Here is a 15,472-nt window from a genome sequence, read left to right as displayed (position 1 = left end):
AACTCTCCTGCATCTTGCACGATGCGGGTGGGCAGGACCCAGTTACAGCAAAGCACGTGAGGGATGTGCTTAACTTAAAGTCCATCTCAAAAGTTTCCGAGAAAATTGCATCTCAGACTTCTCTGCAGAAAAGATTGGCATATTTTGATCAGCTCTGAATGTACTATAGGTATGTTATTGTGCATTATGTAGACTGCATAGATATTACAGTGTACAGATGCAATACGACAGTTGTGGTATATGCTTTAGCGGTTGTAACTCTTTGTATTGGCACTACCTATATGTGCCTACACTGTATCCATCATAAAAGGATCTGCCACCTTCTTAATAATAGTTAGTGTATGCACATCAGAGCAAGGTAGGAGTATATCACATATAGACAATCTGTTTTTATTGCTTTCATCTTTACAGCCAGGTGTGTGATCTAAACATCAGGCAGAAACTTCTCCAGATAAACTCCTGCTACAAAACACCTTAGAAAATGGATGTGTTTGGGATGGACTGATATATAATATATCCGTGGCACACAAAAACATAAACGGAAGCCTCTGAATCCCTGGGAAATTTCCTGTGTCCCAGAGGGATTTCTGTCCTCCCAAGTGTTTCACCGTGGGCCTGGGGCTCTAAGGGATTCTTTGAAGCCAGCAAAGAATTTGCAGCCTACAGACTGTTTCTTCAGCAGGTGCAGTCTGACCCCTGCCTGTGTTGGACTCCCAGCTGCAAGAATGTAGGCTGCCTCCCCCCAGCCTTCGCAGAGGAGAGCTTGCTTTGTGTGCATGTGTTTGTCGCTGATCACGTCTCTCTTCTTTGCACACAACTTTACAAAGGTCAGTTTCATTAACCTTGGGGTTATGCTTTGTGTAAATATGCATGTATATCTGATTTGCATGGGAAATGTCATTTTCCTTACGTGTCCCCCATCCAAATGTTAATCAAGCCTGAGCCTACTTAGGAAATGTGCTGTGATGGTAACTGCAGCCAGCACAGCTGTCCCGCTCAGACAGCGGATGGCTGCATGTGCCTGACATTTTTGTATGGGCATGTTCAGCCGCGTGGATAGTAGTGGCGCCTACATGTTATCTGCCATATAGTCTTATATGCTGGCAGATGGTGTGTGCATTAACACACAGTGTGTGCCGATGTCTCTGGGTGCATGAGTTTCTCTGAGGCCAGCTGGCGTACAACACATGCATTGGCACATGCGGCATGTGAAGTTGCTCTCCTCGCCGCAGCCTGCTCGCACAGCAGCACATGCCTTGCACGGGTGCAGAGCTGCACCAGTGTGGGCAAGAGAGGTTGGGGCTGGCTCTGCTGCATGCCAGCAAGGTGTAAAGAAAGGTGCCGCAGCATGGAAGGGCTTTGCCTTCCCCCTGCCCTGTTTTCCTCTGTCCTGTAGTCATAAGCATTATACCTATGGACAACAGGCTCGCTCTAGGGTTAAATTTCACATTGAATTGCCTTCCCTTGGACAAGTTTATTTCTTCCTGATTTCCTCTTGATCTGTTCCTCAGAGAGCCTGAGCACTGAGCTGGCTCCTGCTGCAGTTGATGGGAAATCAGCAGTCTTGGCAGAGGGCTGCCCCCGGGGCCAGCAGGAAGCCACGATGCTCAGCACGCCTTGGGAGCACAGCCTTGGTGTGTCGCCCGTGCGCCTGCGCACACCGACGGAGCCCAGGGACACAGGAGGGGGGCTGAGGCAAAGAAGACATTAGCGCACAAGTGACATATCTCAATATAATTCTAAAACTCTATTAATTGAACAGATAAAATACTTCTGATCTATTTTCGTTGTTTTGTTACAAAATATTCGCCATTTGGACTCTTAGCTAGGTGTGACCACACCACTTTCCCCAAAGGAAGCTTTTCTTGGTGATATTTACAGCAGAAAACAGGTACAGACAGACAGGTGCTTTCAACAGCCTACACACAGGTAACACTTCTGTTGTTAACTTTGTTTTTTTTAAAAAGACACATTCAGATGGGATTGTGACTAGTGCTGAAGAGCTGGGTGACTTCAAAGCTGCTGTCCCAGGCATGGCTGTGAAAGAGCAAGCAGGACAAGGACAGCTCTAGCTCACGAAACACTGCCGGCAGTCCCTGGAGCCTACACTAGCACAGTGAGGCGGCTGGTGGAGCGGGAGATGGGGGAGCTTGCTCAGCAACTCTCATTTCAAAGCAGAGACTCTCCCAAGCAGCAGATTTCTTGATTTAGGGCTCAGATTAGTTTTGGAAACCTCACAAATAGTTGCAGGTTAAGCCTTCTGAAAAACATACAGAAAAAAAACACTTGCAGGTCAGGGGCCCTCAAATACTTGCGAAACTGGTGGTGCTTTTTTGTGAAGAAGACTGAGTATCGACAAAATTCTACTTGTGGACCATACCCACAACTTCCATCTACAAGGAGGTGAGAAACACAAACAGTGCTTTGAAGGTCTTGCAGAAAGCACTAACTGTTGCTACTAGAGTAGCCCAGTCTTCAACATTAGAAGTACTACAGCAGTGGACAAACACTGCATTAAGCCCAGCTTGTTTGCACTAAGCTTGATCCTCCTGTCAAACTTTTTCATCCCTTTGTAAGTGGTATAAACTAATCAATTTCACTGGACCTCCACCAGCATGAGCAAGAGAGAACCTGGACAGAGCCTGAAGGTCTGTGTACCACAGCTCTGCAGACCGCAGTAACACCTTGCCTTCTCCATCTTCCAGCAGAGCCACCTTCCTGTTTGGCCACTGAGCACCAGAAACTTACTGCAGAATGCTCTTAATTGGGTTTCTCTTTTCTCCTCCCCTCCTTTTCTTAATACAGAAGGATATGAATTCAGCAGCAAACAGCCACAGGTTCTTTAGAGTTGATCTGATCTCTGCCACAGCTCTTCCTGCCTGATCCCACCGCCTGAAGGATTGTGCTAGGTTCATGATCGGAATCACTGCTGTCAAGAGCTGGTGATTTTTCTGTGGTCTGGTCCCTCCAGGAGAGCTGCGGTATACATTTAGTCCCTCATCCAATTGTCACTGACACGATCTTTCTAGCCTGCTCCCTGCCAATGATTAGTTTGTGTGCAAGGGTGTCTACTCACAGTACTACAGCTATACCAAGCCTGTGTCTTCACTTGCATGTGGGAGGGTTGTGGGAGCAGACAACACAATAGATCAGATGAGATGTAGACGTGCTTTAAAGTGCTTGTCATCCTTCTAGACCAACCTTCAAAGGAAAAAAAAATCCACATTTTGAAGTGAAGTCCGAAGGGCTCAGCTACACAGCAGAATTTAGAGCAACCTGTTCCGCTAGACCCTGGAATAAAGTGGTTTGGTATCTCTCCGGCCAACTCCAATGGAAGATGTTGCGTCCAGCAGGCTAGAAGATGGCAAGGGTTATCTATGTTTGCTTCTCTGTCCAAAGCTCGAGGCCAGCGTTAGCCTTTGCAAGGTCAGGCAACGGGAGCCAACTTGCCCTGAGAGATTGTTGTGCCTCAGGTATTTTGGCACTTCAGGTAATTCGCTTCCATCCTTCACCCAGCGTTATGGAGTCTCACGGAAGGTTCCTTACTTCTTTTTTACATTCTTCTTTGCTTTCCCAATCAATTATTAAAGCAGCAAACCTCTCTGGTAGGAACTTCATAGACATTGTTATAAATATTTCATCCCCAAAAATTATTTCATCGAGTACCTTAAAGTTTTTGTTGTTGTCATTTCGTGTTAAATGTCAAGTAAAACCTAACTTATTTATTTTAACACACACACGCACACAGACCCTCCGTGGCTCCCTGCACTCTGGGAAAAGATAAACAAGCAAGTCCTGCCGCTGCTCTCAGGCAAGGAAGCGACTGCTGAGGAGGAAGGGCAGTGTCGGTGCCTCTCGGGTAGCCGCCTTTTACCTCAGCAGGGAGCATAACGTGGAGCCACACACCACGCTGACCAGAGAGGGGCAGGTGCCACACATAGGATTTCCCAGGGAGCTGCAGGCAGGTGGGATGAGATCGCAGCTGCCGTGCCGTGGCGTGGTGCCACCTCGGACGGATCCAGCAGCAGATCGGGCCAGCCATGTCTCACGGCTCGCTGCAGGGTGAGGGGCTGAGCCCTAGCTGGGGCCACGGGCCTGTGAGGCGGGCAAGGACCTCTCCTGAGGCTGGCTCTGGAACACGGGGCACCCTCATCGCCCCTGGGGACTGGGTAGGAGAAAGCTTCTCTGGCCTGGAGGGAGACTGGGCTTCTACTCAGGGTTTTGTTACATTTTTTTCTGTCTTCTGCTTCCACAGGCCTCCCTGAGGCTATGCCTATTGGTTTGTGGTCAGTACCTCTGCTACTGCATGTAGAAGCAGCAGCCTGTTATCCGGCTCCAGACAGCAAAGGAAACAACTAAGACAGCTAAGACCTGTTGGCACATCAGGGTATGAGGGTCAGTCTCAGAAACCAGCAGACCCAGAGATGAGCAGGCTCCTGCCCTGGAGGGCTGGCCAAGCACCAGGGAGCCTTCACCTCAGCCCCTGCCTGCTTCCCTGACCCCATCTGGGCGTATGCCCAGGTCAAATAAATGAACTCTTTCATCAGAGTGTTTCAGCAGAGCCAGTGGACACCCAAAGAGCACTGAGCGGGGCCAGAGCCTGATGCACTGCGTTTTTTGTCACTGGCAATAGCCCCAGAGGTGATTATCCTGGAGCAATGCTGCTGTGCAGCTTTTTCCACACAAAGTAAAAAAAAAATTTCCTGCATCTGTCTTCACTGTCCCCCTTTCCCTCACATTTTGCACATCCACACCACTGCCAACAATCCTTACCTCTCCTCACCCGATGGCTGTGTCATCAGCACCCGGTGCTCATGCCTCAGCCTCGCGCAGGAAGGAAGAGCATTTCCTTCTTTCCCTCTTAAAATAAAAATGAAGGCCCTAAAAGGCGTTCTGTCCTATTTTAAAATCCTAAAGTTGATCTTCTTAAGCATCGAAGGGAGATACAGTGAGTGAGTGAGACCAAAGCCTTTAAGCTAATTAATACCTTCCCTTCCCTACTGCTCGAAAATACTTCTTTTCTTCTAAAAATACAGCCATAGCTCATTTTTAATGCTGTCTGCCTTCACATCAATGTCCCCAATAAAGAAGAGGAGCTGAGCTGTCATCTCTATCTCAGAATCTTACCCTCCCCTCACTTTGAAGCTGAGATAGGGAGGAAGAGAGGAGAAAAGGCCTTGGCGCAGAGCTTTCCTAAGGGAAGGGCTGACGGAGGAAAAAGCATAGCCAGGTGGGAGATACAGATGGGAGCGTACGTCGGTGGTCTCCAAAAAGCCCCTCCCCTCTAGCACAAGGGGGAAGAGCCCAAGTGAAGGGATCATCCACCCCAGGAGGTGAATATAACACTTAGCTTTGCTTTCAGAATATAAAAGAGCAGGTGGGAAGGAAACACAAAGCCAGCTAGAAGGAGAAAAGCAGAGGTGTGTCTGTTTCATGCTAGAGAAGACAACCTTTGTGTGTGTGTATACTGAGGTGGGAGGGCACCTCTTGGTGCCATCTCTTTGGAAAAGTGCTCATCCATCCCAGGAAGATCCCTGGGCTTAATCTCTCATTTCTGCTCCCTCAGAACTGCTTGGTGTTTCCTTTAGTAAGCATGCGCCGTACATACTCTACCATACAGGTGTATTTACACGTGATGAGGTCTGCTAGGTCTCAGCAGAGGTCTCTGGTACAATGCTCCAATATAACAGAAACAGTTTTCACGTTCAAAGTGAGGCGATCTTTGTCTTGTACTGCAGCTTAGGACAGTCTCTCCTCCTCTCGAGCTCTCTGTCACCTGTGCGCTCCCTCGCTTGGAACCGGCTGCTGCAAGGAGATAATATCTGAAAAGCGATGAAGAGGATGCATGGCAAGTGGCACAAGTTCTCAGCTCCAGCTTAGCAGGCAGCAGCAGTGGAGGCAGGGGGAGCTCCACCCCTTGAGTGCCCCAAGGTCGGTCCTTGGCACGGGTGAGTCTGTTTCTCTCCGAGGCTGGCGAAGTTTTGGAGGGGTACAAACCTATGGCCAGGTAAATGCAAGGCAAGGAAGGAGGTTGAGGAGTAGCAAACGGAAGACAGTGCCTAGAAAGCAGCAGGTCATCAAGCCTCTCAGAAACAGGGCAACAAAGTGCTACATGGGGACGGTGTGAGCACAGGAGGCCAGCGGGGCTGGCAGGATGTGAGGATGTGTGAGCATGTAGGTTGGCAGTCTCTATAGATGGCTCCTCACAATTAGCATCATCTTGAGGGGAGACGGGGTAAGAGTTAGGTCAGTCGGCTTTTTTTTTTCTTTTCTTTTTCTTTTACTAAAAAATAAATCACAAACTAGATCTCTGTAGGCAGAAAGGGTCCCAGGGAGGCGGTGGGGCAGGGAAGCGGGGAAGTCTGTGCTGTTCTGGTGCTGGTGGTGTGGCTACACGAGGCTGCGCGAGCCACTGGAGTACCTGCGCCTCTGAAGCAGGGAGCTGGGGGGACAATACTGGTGGGGGTGGTTGTAGGGAGGAGGTGGAGGTGGGAGGGGAGGCTGATGGACCAGCTTCATGGGGGTCCCAGGGAGCCCACTGCCCACACTGCGCCAGGGGGTGGAGGTGCAGGAGTCGGAGGTGACGTAGCGTGTCAGAGTCTGGTTGAGGGCCGGCTCCATTCGAGCGAGGCACGGCTTGTCCAAGACAATGACTTTGACAATCTGCTGGCACTGTACAAGTGTCCCCGCCGAGGCGGGGTGCGAGGGCACCAGTGCTGTCTCCAGCCGCTCCTGTGGCATGTTAAGACGCATGCTGGGCTGCATTCCACTCTCGGGCCCCAGGGCGGAGTTGTGCTGGTACGTTTGAAGCCTGTTGTGAATTGACACCTAGTTTAGAAACAGCCAAAGAAGCATTAAATGTTACAAGACTTTTCCCATCTGCTGCTACTGGCTGCCCTGAACCCCCACCAGCAGCTGGCCTCACATGCATTAAACCCTCCCCTCTTTAAAAAACAGAACAGGCACAACCCCTGGCTGCACCCCTCTCTCCCAGTTGCCCCATCTTCTTGTCTAGGCCTCAGTGCCCCTGTCCCTTCCATCACATCAAAGGCGGTAGGGCCAGAGTTCCCAAATGCAGTGCAACTTTGATTATCCAAACGGCACAGGGAACGCAAATCAACTCTATGAGTGGAGGCGTCCATGAATTCTCATGATAATGAACAAACCTCAGAGGTTATGCCCTTGTCCCCAGCAGCAAAAAGGAAGGGGAAACTAGATAACAGTGTTTCAGATAATCGAGGTTGTATGTTTCTGCAAAAATGACGGTAGCTGAATCTGAGATAGAGAGAGACAGACAGGCTCAAGCCTTTCGCAGCTCCCTGCCTTTCTGAGTAGGAAGGTACACCACATGACTGGCTAATCTGTTTACAAAGGAAAAAGCAGAAATCTGACATACTCTAGGAAAAGACAGCTCCCTCTGATCCATTTGATGGTTTGTCAGTGAAAGGAAATGATTTTCAAAAAAAAAGAAAAAGAAAAAAGAAAGAAAAAATGTCCGTCTAGCTCATACAATGATAAAAGAAATTTATGATGAAATGGCAGCAGATTAGATAATCTCAAAGAAATGGAAATGCTCCTCTGCTGGCAGAGTATTGCTTGGGCAGTTGGAAGGGGGAAGGGAAGGAGGAGGTCATCAGGGTCCCCACAGAGAGATGCTGATAATAGAGTCACTCAAATAAGAGAGCTCACTGAGTCCAGCTTGAAAAAGGGAGCTGGCCTGGACTGGAAATCCTCAGGGGGGAGTGCAGCAGCAAAATGGGGCTACCCGGATGGTGGTTGAAGCCATAGTTCCTCCTGGCAAGGACGTGGGCTGATGGAATCCCCAGAACACAGCTCAAAACACAGTGTCAGTCAAATGACAAACCCTGGGTAGGAAACTACTGCTTGCAGATTGTCACAGCAGAGGTACAGATGGGCAGATGGGGCGTTAGGGGTGCCCTGACAGTCTGTATGTTGGGCAGCAGAGCCAGCAACCATGAAGGAGAAGCTGTGGAGTGGCCAAGCTTTCCACCATGCAGGAAGAACAATGAGATGTTTGTCCCTGCCCAAGCATGGAGGTTGCTCAGGCTCACTGCGCAGCAGGACATAACACTGTGTCAATATTTATTCAGGCAGTGGAAGTGCCTCAGAAAAACTGATTGCTGGGCCATGAAGTGCTAATGACATTAAGATAAATGGAAGCTATTCTCCACAAAGAAACATTCCTCCCAACAGAAATTGGAAGTTGGCTGGGAGAGGCACCTTGCCCAGAAAAGGGGTGTCTACAGGGAAATGGGGTGCCCTTCAGGGAAAAGCAGCAACACCCACACCCCACAGAGAAGCTGAACTCTTCAAGTAAATATACTATGACAAGAGGGGAAAGAACTACCCTGGAAAAGGGCAAATTCAGGGCAACGGAGATATTCCAGACAGGGAAAGAGTAGGAATTAGTAAATCAGATTTTCAGCGTGAAGACTGCATTTTCCTGTTTCCTCACAGGCAGTGGGAGTAAGGGTGTCTGTGAAGGAACAGGCAACCCACTGGATGCTAGACATCCCTGCTAAGATAGAAGCACACAGGACAGCCAAGCTCCCTACCTAGGGAGGTGAAGCTCTAGGGAGAGTCTCTGATATGCAAAGGCCATGCTTAATCCCCTTCAAGGGGGGATGGAGAGACAGAGCTGCAGAGATTGTGCAGGAAAGCTGGGCTGCAGGGGAATTCGCATGTGATGCTGCATGGAGTTAGCATGTCAGGGAAGTCTTTAGTGTGGTTCTCAGTCTCCCCGTAAGCAGTGGGGTGGGTTAGTCTACAGCGTTTGGGAGCTTGGTCCATGAGGGATGTTACAGTTATAAAAACGGATTGAAAATGCTTTGAAGTTTAGTTTGGATTTGAAAGTTGTATTACCCGTCCTAGCAGTAACTTTTAATTGTATCTCTGGAAATTGGTAAAATTGTCAGTCTGGCTGGGGAGGCATTGATTAAAACCTGAGAAAAGAAACAACAGAGAATGTGAGAAGAGCTGAAGTGAGAGAGAATTACTTACCTCAGCTGCTTCGCACTCTACTTACCTCCACTGTGCTGTCCGAGACCTTCTCCCCCAAATCCTTCTTGCCTTTGAAATAAAAGAAAAGATCTCACTCATGGGGTCTGTGCCTCAAGTCAAGAGCTGGCCCTCATACTGTGGACCGGAAAGCCCAAGGGAGAGGTAAAAGGGAGAGTAAGACTCTACTGCAAGATAAATCCAAGCCTCCTGCAATCTGATAGCTGCTCAGTGGTTTAGGGGGAGGCCCCTTTGGGCTCCTATCTTTAGGTCCTGGCTTTCATGCAGTTCTAATGAGCTTATAGCCACTCACCACTGCACTTGATTTTTGCTGGCACGGAAGCCCAAGAGCCCAATGCAGACAAAGCCTCTGCTACAAAAAAGCTAGTCTTGCAAAAGTGATGGTGAAGACTCTGGAGGAAGTTGACAGTGCAGTTACTGTGTTGCATTAGTTCTTGGAAGAAAATGTGGGCCATGTTCTGCAGCAGTTATCTTGTACTACTTACTAACCCCTCTTTGCTGGATGTTACAGCTACAAGCTGGGTAATGAGACATAAATGGCTCTTCTAGGTTATTTGAAAGATGCATATTCTATTCAGTGAAGGCTACAGGATACAAAACTTATCACTTCTTTTTGCAGTTATTTTTACAGGAGAACACATTTGCAAAGGCAGCACTGCCTGGCCAAGAGAAATTGGGTGACCTCTTACCTGTAGGTGAGCTTTGCTTTGACTGTGGTTCCATCTGGGCTCCGTTGGTCCTTAACGAGAGAGTTTTTGCCCCTTGCTGTTTCTCCAGCTCCCCTGCAAGACAGATGTGTGGAAGTGAACGAGGAACGGGATGGATGGAAGGGCCGCAGCATATTGAAGGAGAAATGTGGGAAGACACGAAGGAGAATCAATGCAAGAAAATGACAAGAGAATGTCAAAAAAGGAGGGAGAGAGGAACAGCTAAGAGAGAAACAAAAACTTGAAAGGATTTTACGTGTGGAGGAACTTACATATCTCTACAAGACCTCTGTGTATGACCCGCATTTATACAGAATAGATTATTGCTGCACAGAAAGGGACCACTGATGGTGAGCTACTTGGGCTCATATGTTTATACAGAATGTATTTGCATAGTCAGAGTATGGGATGGAGGCATCTTCTGGGTCTTCTGGGTCTGGCAGTCTAAACTTCACCATTTCAGACCACTGTATCTTAAACTCCATTTCATAAGCATCATAAGCAGTTATTCCCTTTCTGCTGCTGGTGGGTACTCACAAAACCTGACTGCTTTTTCACCCTGTTGGTGAACACAAGAACAATCCTGTGTAGATTCTGCTACTCATCCTCTTTGTCCTTTTTTTTCCGAAGAACCCACTGATTTTACACTTTCTCCCTGGTAGACACATGCAGTGTGATGGCATTGGAATCTGAATTGTATTAGAGGCCCTTACATTCAATTCGTATCTGCTCCAGCTCTGTCACTTCTGCTATTGACTCTTTCAGATCTTCCACAAATTTCTGCATTTCCTCAGCACCCAGAGCACAGAAGTGCAGTACCTGTTTCTTCTCTGAGCCCGAAACTGGAGTCACCAGTGTGATGCCATGGGGGTAATCTGTGAAGAAGATGTGTCAACACAATAAAGAAACATTAGGCTCTCTTGCTGGAGAAGTTGGCTGCTTTGCTGCCTTTCCAGGACAGAGAATTTCTAACATCAGTCCAGAGGAATAGCACACTTAGAGTTTGTCACGCTGCAAACAGTAGGAATTTGCAGCATTGCAGCACTCCAAAGGAACAGAATGGCCAAGCTGCAATGGCAAGGCAAGTACCACCACTACCATAGTGGTGCCATAGCCAAAAAACTCAGTTACAGTCAGTGTAACCTTGACTCGGAGAACCTGAGCGCAGAGGTGGGACTGCAAAACCCTCCTGAGTCTGTGGAGGAGCTAATAGGATACCCAAGGCCAATGCTTTTTAATCCTGCGGGAGCTGCAGCAGGACAGGTTGGCTCCTGGACTCAAAGCCAGAACAACTATTATCACCCACAGTGGCAGGGCCTCTCCTCAGTCTCTACTTCCATCAGCAGGGAACTTAGCAGGGGTGATAGCACAGCATGGGTGGGGAGCTCATCGTGCTGTGCAAAGAGAGTGGTAAAGAGAAGGATGTGGTTTTGCAGGTCTCTGCTTAGTAGCCCCAACAGGCAAAACACAGGAATGCAAATGAAATGTCCATGAGGCATGCAGGGAAGTTGCTAAGCTTGTGACTGGACTTCTCTGTCTTTTGGACATTGGCCAGTGATTTCAGCTCCTTTTCTCCTTCCCCCTCTCCTTTGTCCACATTTAATTTCTCTCTTCTCCTGTCCTTTTCTCCACTGCTCCTGCATCTGTCTGCCTTCCCCACCCTATGCCTTTAGCAATCTTTACTAAACAAGTTAAAAGATCAACCTGCTATTTTCTGCCAGTCCTCAGCTCCCTCTGTTTGTGTCCCAGGCCCCTTTTCCAACCCTGTGTCTTGTCTCATCTGTTCAGATCTCAAGTTCTTTTAGACATCTGCTTTTCTGTCTCTGCAAAGTATACACAAAAGGATTCCTTTGCCAGAAGATCCCTGAGCACTCACAGGATAGTCACCAGACCCCTGAAAGCTGAGCCCAGCTCTAATAGTGCCTCCTGGGGATGCTCAGTTATGAATGGCTCTTCTGTACGTACATGGATGTGAAAGCCACTGCGTGCTGCAGAGGGTAGGGGGTTGAGATGGTGGCTCACTGTCAACAGGATAGAGCGAGGATGTAAAGAACTCAGTGAAGACACAGTAGTGCTTCCTGGCAGCATATTCTGCTGGTGCTCACAAAAACCCCAGTGGGCATCAGCCATGCTTGCCTGGGACCACTGTGCAGCCCCTTTGCCTGTGCCAGCAGGAAGCCTGCCTGTTTCTGGAATCCCTCTGCTACACAACCAGCCTCAATCATGACACATCGTGGCTCTCTTCCCAGACCATCAAGGTCAGGCTGACTAGGGCTGGCCTCCCGCCATTCTTTGGTGGGTGCTGTTCCAAGGGCTCTGCTTCTGTCTCAGGAAGCCTTCAGCACAGCACAGCATATCTCAGTGTGGGCAGGCAGCTGCAGCACCTGAGCTTTTATCAGTGTCAAAAGTAGAGGTGAGAATTGTGACTTCGGGCATGAGTGGAGAGGGGATAAAGCTAGCAGCAGCAGTTTTGTCAGTGAGGTTCTCCACCCACCATTGGCTCCTGAGAGCTATGTGAGGTGTATCTTGGGACTGATTCCCTCATGCCTCCGCACTAGTGCCTTCCCTGCCACCAAGACAAGTCAGCCCGCTGCAATGAGCTAGAGAGAGGGACCAGGAGCCTCTTCCCATGACACCGTACCTGCACAGTGCTCTCCTCAGCACCAAGCCTCAGTTTTTCCTCCCCTCCCATTTTAACCCTGATGTAAGATCTCACTGGGCAATGCAGTCCCCTCCTTCCTTCTCCTTTTCCATACCAAACCCTTCCAGGCAACCAAGGAGAATCAGACTTACATTCATTCTCAAAGAGATGGAACTGCATCCCCAGCAGGCCAACTGACTTGCAAAATGTGTAGGTTGAGGAGCTTTTCTTCTTGGGGCAAAGCTTGAGGATCTGTTGGAGGAACAGATGCATCATCGGGCAGGGTGCCGATGAACAGTGAGTTAAGAACGATACAAACTACTAAAAGCATATAGGAAAAAGCTTTTTGCAGGCTCTGCTAATTGCACATGGGAGTAACACTTGGTGACGGACAGGCTCTTTGCCCAGAAAGCTGCCTGGCACACTGCACTTGTAGCAACACTTGAAATTCTGTACGCATAGCCCTGGGGCCCACTCAGGTGCAGTTCCCCAGATGCTGATTTTTTGATGCTCCTATTTTCGATGTTGCAAGGATAGTTCTCCTTCACTGAGTGCCAAATTGGAAGGCTAAGGGAAACCCGTCAGAAATACCTCAGGTCTGGAAACCAGAGCACATGTGCATGCAGTGCTGCCCTTGATCCCTCAGCACTAATTCTCATGGATCTGGTTTATTGTATGGGATGGAGGGCCAGCAAGGAACAAACCGGTTTGCAACATCCACAGTTTTCTTTTGCCATTAAACTCAGGCCTTTTCTTCAGGTGCCTAAAGCAAAACTTCCTTCTTGTTCTGCGTCCTTCCAGTCTCAGAGAATCTGTGCTCTCCTCCCTTTTGTACCTGTCTGAACTCTGTTGCAAGGTCCCTTGGGCAGGACACTTTTAAAAGTACTACATACAATTCAGTCTCCAGTAAGTTGTACACACCATTCTACAGCCTCTGCAAAATAGAAGGTAATGGTTTTAAAGTGTCTGGCAGGAGACTTTTAAAGTGCATGGGAGCGCTCTTCTGCCATAGCACAAACAGCCAAACCAATGAACTTCCCTTTCACAAAATGAGTTTCCCTAGTAGCAAAGGGATGAGAGAGAGCAATGACATTACTTGGATGTCTGTGGGATGCGACAGTCTGCTTTTCAAAGGTCAGAGGAGTTTTAGGTTTGGTACGTTTTTAACAGGGAAGGATCCAGCGCTGTGTCTTGCAGTGTGGATGGACCAGAAGATGGTCCGTCCCTAGGACAGGGGGGAAACTGTAATGTTTTGGACTCGTTTTATATTTCTTTACAGACACTGGGGGCTAGTTTTATCACTGCAGTGCCTAAATGCCAAAGCACACTTACCACCAGCAGGTCATTGAAGAGAAAAACTTCCCTCTGGTGAGCTGCCTGCTTCTGCACTTTGTTCACATCGGTAACTTCGTACAAACGGCTGCAGCAGACCAGCCGGCGATGGGGCACGGACAGAACCTGCAGAAGATCCACAAGAGCATGTGGGGGTTATGGGAGGTGCCAGGGAGGGTCTCCACCACCCTCAGCCCACACAAACCTGCCCAATCACAGAGGCACAAGCCAGTTCTGCCTAGTTTGCCCATTCAAATCATCTCATGACCACTCCTCACCACCACTCATCCTGCTAGCCCAGTATCACAGAGCCTTTGTGACTTGGATAAATCAGAGGAGTAGAACAGGCTATAGGCAAGCCACTTGCTTATATATCCTATCTTCATGTACCTCCAGCTTCAAGTCACTGAGCGACTGCTCATCCTCTCTCAGAGCACTGGACATCTGCATATTTCCTGGGCATTGAGAAATGAGTTTGTTCATTTTGAGTAAACAGAATGTTTTTGGATTTCAGAACAGTTTCTGCTAAAGAAGCAGTCTCTGCATTTGGAGGTCTCATAACCCCAGCAATCCTTGGAGAACTCATTAGACAGAGGTAGGTGAAATTGTTTCCTATCACTTTGGCTTTCACATCCTACAGGCTCACAAGGCCTGAAAGTTCAGAGCACTGCAGGGCTATCACTGAAGTATTGGCAGTCAGGACCTGCACTGGCAAGCAGGAGCTGCAGTGAGATTTTTGGGCAAACAGTTACTGCATTGGATAAAGCAAATTCTGGCCAAGAAGATCCCAAAGAAGTAGGAAAGAAAGAGCAAATGAAGAAGGTGTTTGGAGAAAAAGGAATTAATGCATCAAGGCAAGAAAGGAAATTATTACGAAGAAAAAGAGACAGAGGAAAAAGGCAGAAAAGAGGGACAGTGAGGGAGGTGGGTGTGAGCAGGGTGAGTGGGTGCCAGCAGGGTTACGGGTGCTCACTGTTTTCATTCCAACTATGGATTTCTCCACTTTGGTAACGTAAGTCACATGGTCCTCATTGGATTTTAGCTCTTTCTGCTGGATCCTCTCATAGATCCCCACCACAAGTTCCCGTGGGATGTCAGCACCATCATCCACTCCTGCAAAACAGAGAAAATGTTCAGCAGAATAGGCAGGGAGAAAACAAAAGGGAAGAACTGGTGGTCCCTGACAGGCAGATCTCTGCTCTGTGCAATGACGGGAAGGCAGAAAGAAAGAGAAATATTTTTCTTTAGGCTGTCTTCTTTCTTGGTCTAACACACCTAAAGCACCAGGAGCAGATACTGACATATCTAAGGCCAATGCAGAAGATTTCATCATTCCATTGCTCTGCATGGTGGCTCCTTTCCATTTGTTCCCTAAGGTTTTATGGCTACAATTTCACATTCATATATCTTGGGCCACTCAGCAGCAACCCCTGCATTGATTTCATATAAAATTATAAGTGCTAGATGTGGAGGAGATCTACAATAGGAACCAGCTGCTCCTCCTGCCAATGCAAACCTCAGCTCTCCTAAATAGGAGAAACTAAATAGTAAATGCTTGGTGGACTCCAACATTTGTTTTCTGTGATGTCTCCTAGGGTTAATACCTTCCTGCTAGTCTGCCTGTAATTTCCCTGTCTGGGGTCTGTCCCTTCCCTCTTTTATGTCTCCGTAGATAATTCTACAAATTTTGCTGTCCAGCCTTTGCAGAGCCTGGCAGAAAAGTTCTCCTTCACCCCTCCCTGAGCCACACACC

The 15,472-nt window shown here is 48.4% G+C and overlaps 1 protein-coding gene across 5 annotated transcripts in view; it reads right to left on the bottom strand.

The window, feature by feature from the left end:
* Nucleotides 1–1,722: 1,722 nt before the first annotated feature.
* The window catches only part of IQSEC3 (IQ motif and Sec7 domain ArfGEF 3), a 103,066-nt gene continuing 89,316 nt past the window's right edge, over nucleotides 1,723–15,472 (bottom strand). For 2 of the 5 annotated variants that reach the window (XM_080564345.1, XM_080564349.1), the window contains 7 exons: nucleotides 14,693–14,832; nucleotides 13,720–13,845; nucleotides 12,540–12,639; nucleotides 10,460–10,621; nucleotides 9,729–9,821; nucleotides 9,047–9,090; nucleotides 1,723–6,828 (listed from right to left, as the gene is read on the bottom strand). In XM_080564345.1, the coding sequence (XP_080420471.1) occupies nucleotides 6,391–6,828; nucleotides 9,047–9,090; nucleotides 9,729–9,821; nucleotides 10,460–10,621; nucleotides 12,540–12,639; nucleotides 13,720–13,845; nucleotides 14,693–14,832 (1,103 nt within the window). In that variant the 3' untranslated portion in view covers nucleotides 1,723–6,390. Of the gene's footprint in view, nucleotides 6,829–8,883; nucleotides 8,964–9,046; nucleotides 9,091–9,728; nucleotides 9,822–10,459; nucleotides 10,622–12,539; nucleotides 12,640–13,719; nucleotides 13,846–14,692; nucleotides 14,833–15,472 lie in introns of all 5 variants that reach the window. The other 3 variants (XM_080564347.1, XM_080564346.1, XM_080564348.1) reach the window with 3 other exon arrangements.

The sequence above is a fragment of the Anser brachyrhynchus genome, assembly GCF_964034855.1.
Source record: "Anser brachyrhynchus genome assembly, chromosome: 1".
NCBI lineage: Eukaryota > Metazoa > Chordata > Aves > Anseriformes > Anatidae > Anser > Anser brachyrhynchus.
The sequence above is the reverse complement of the archived record's forward strand: the minus strand, read 5'-3'. Positions and strand labels throughout refer to the sequence as shown.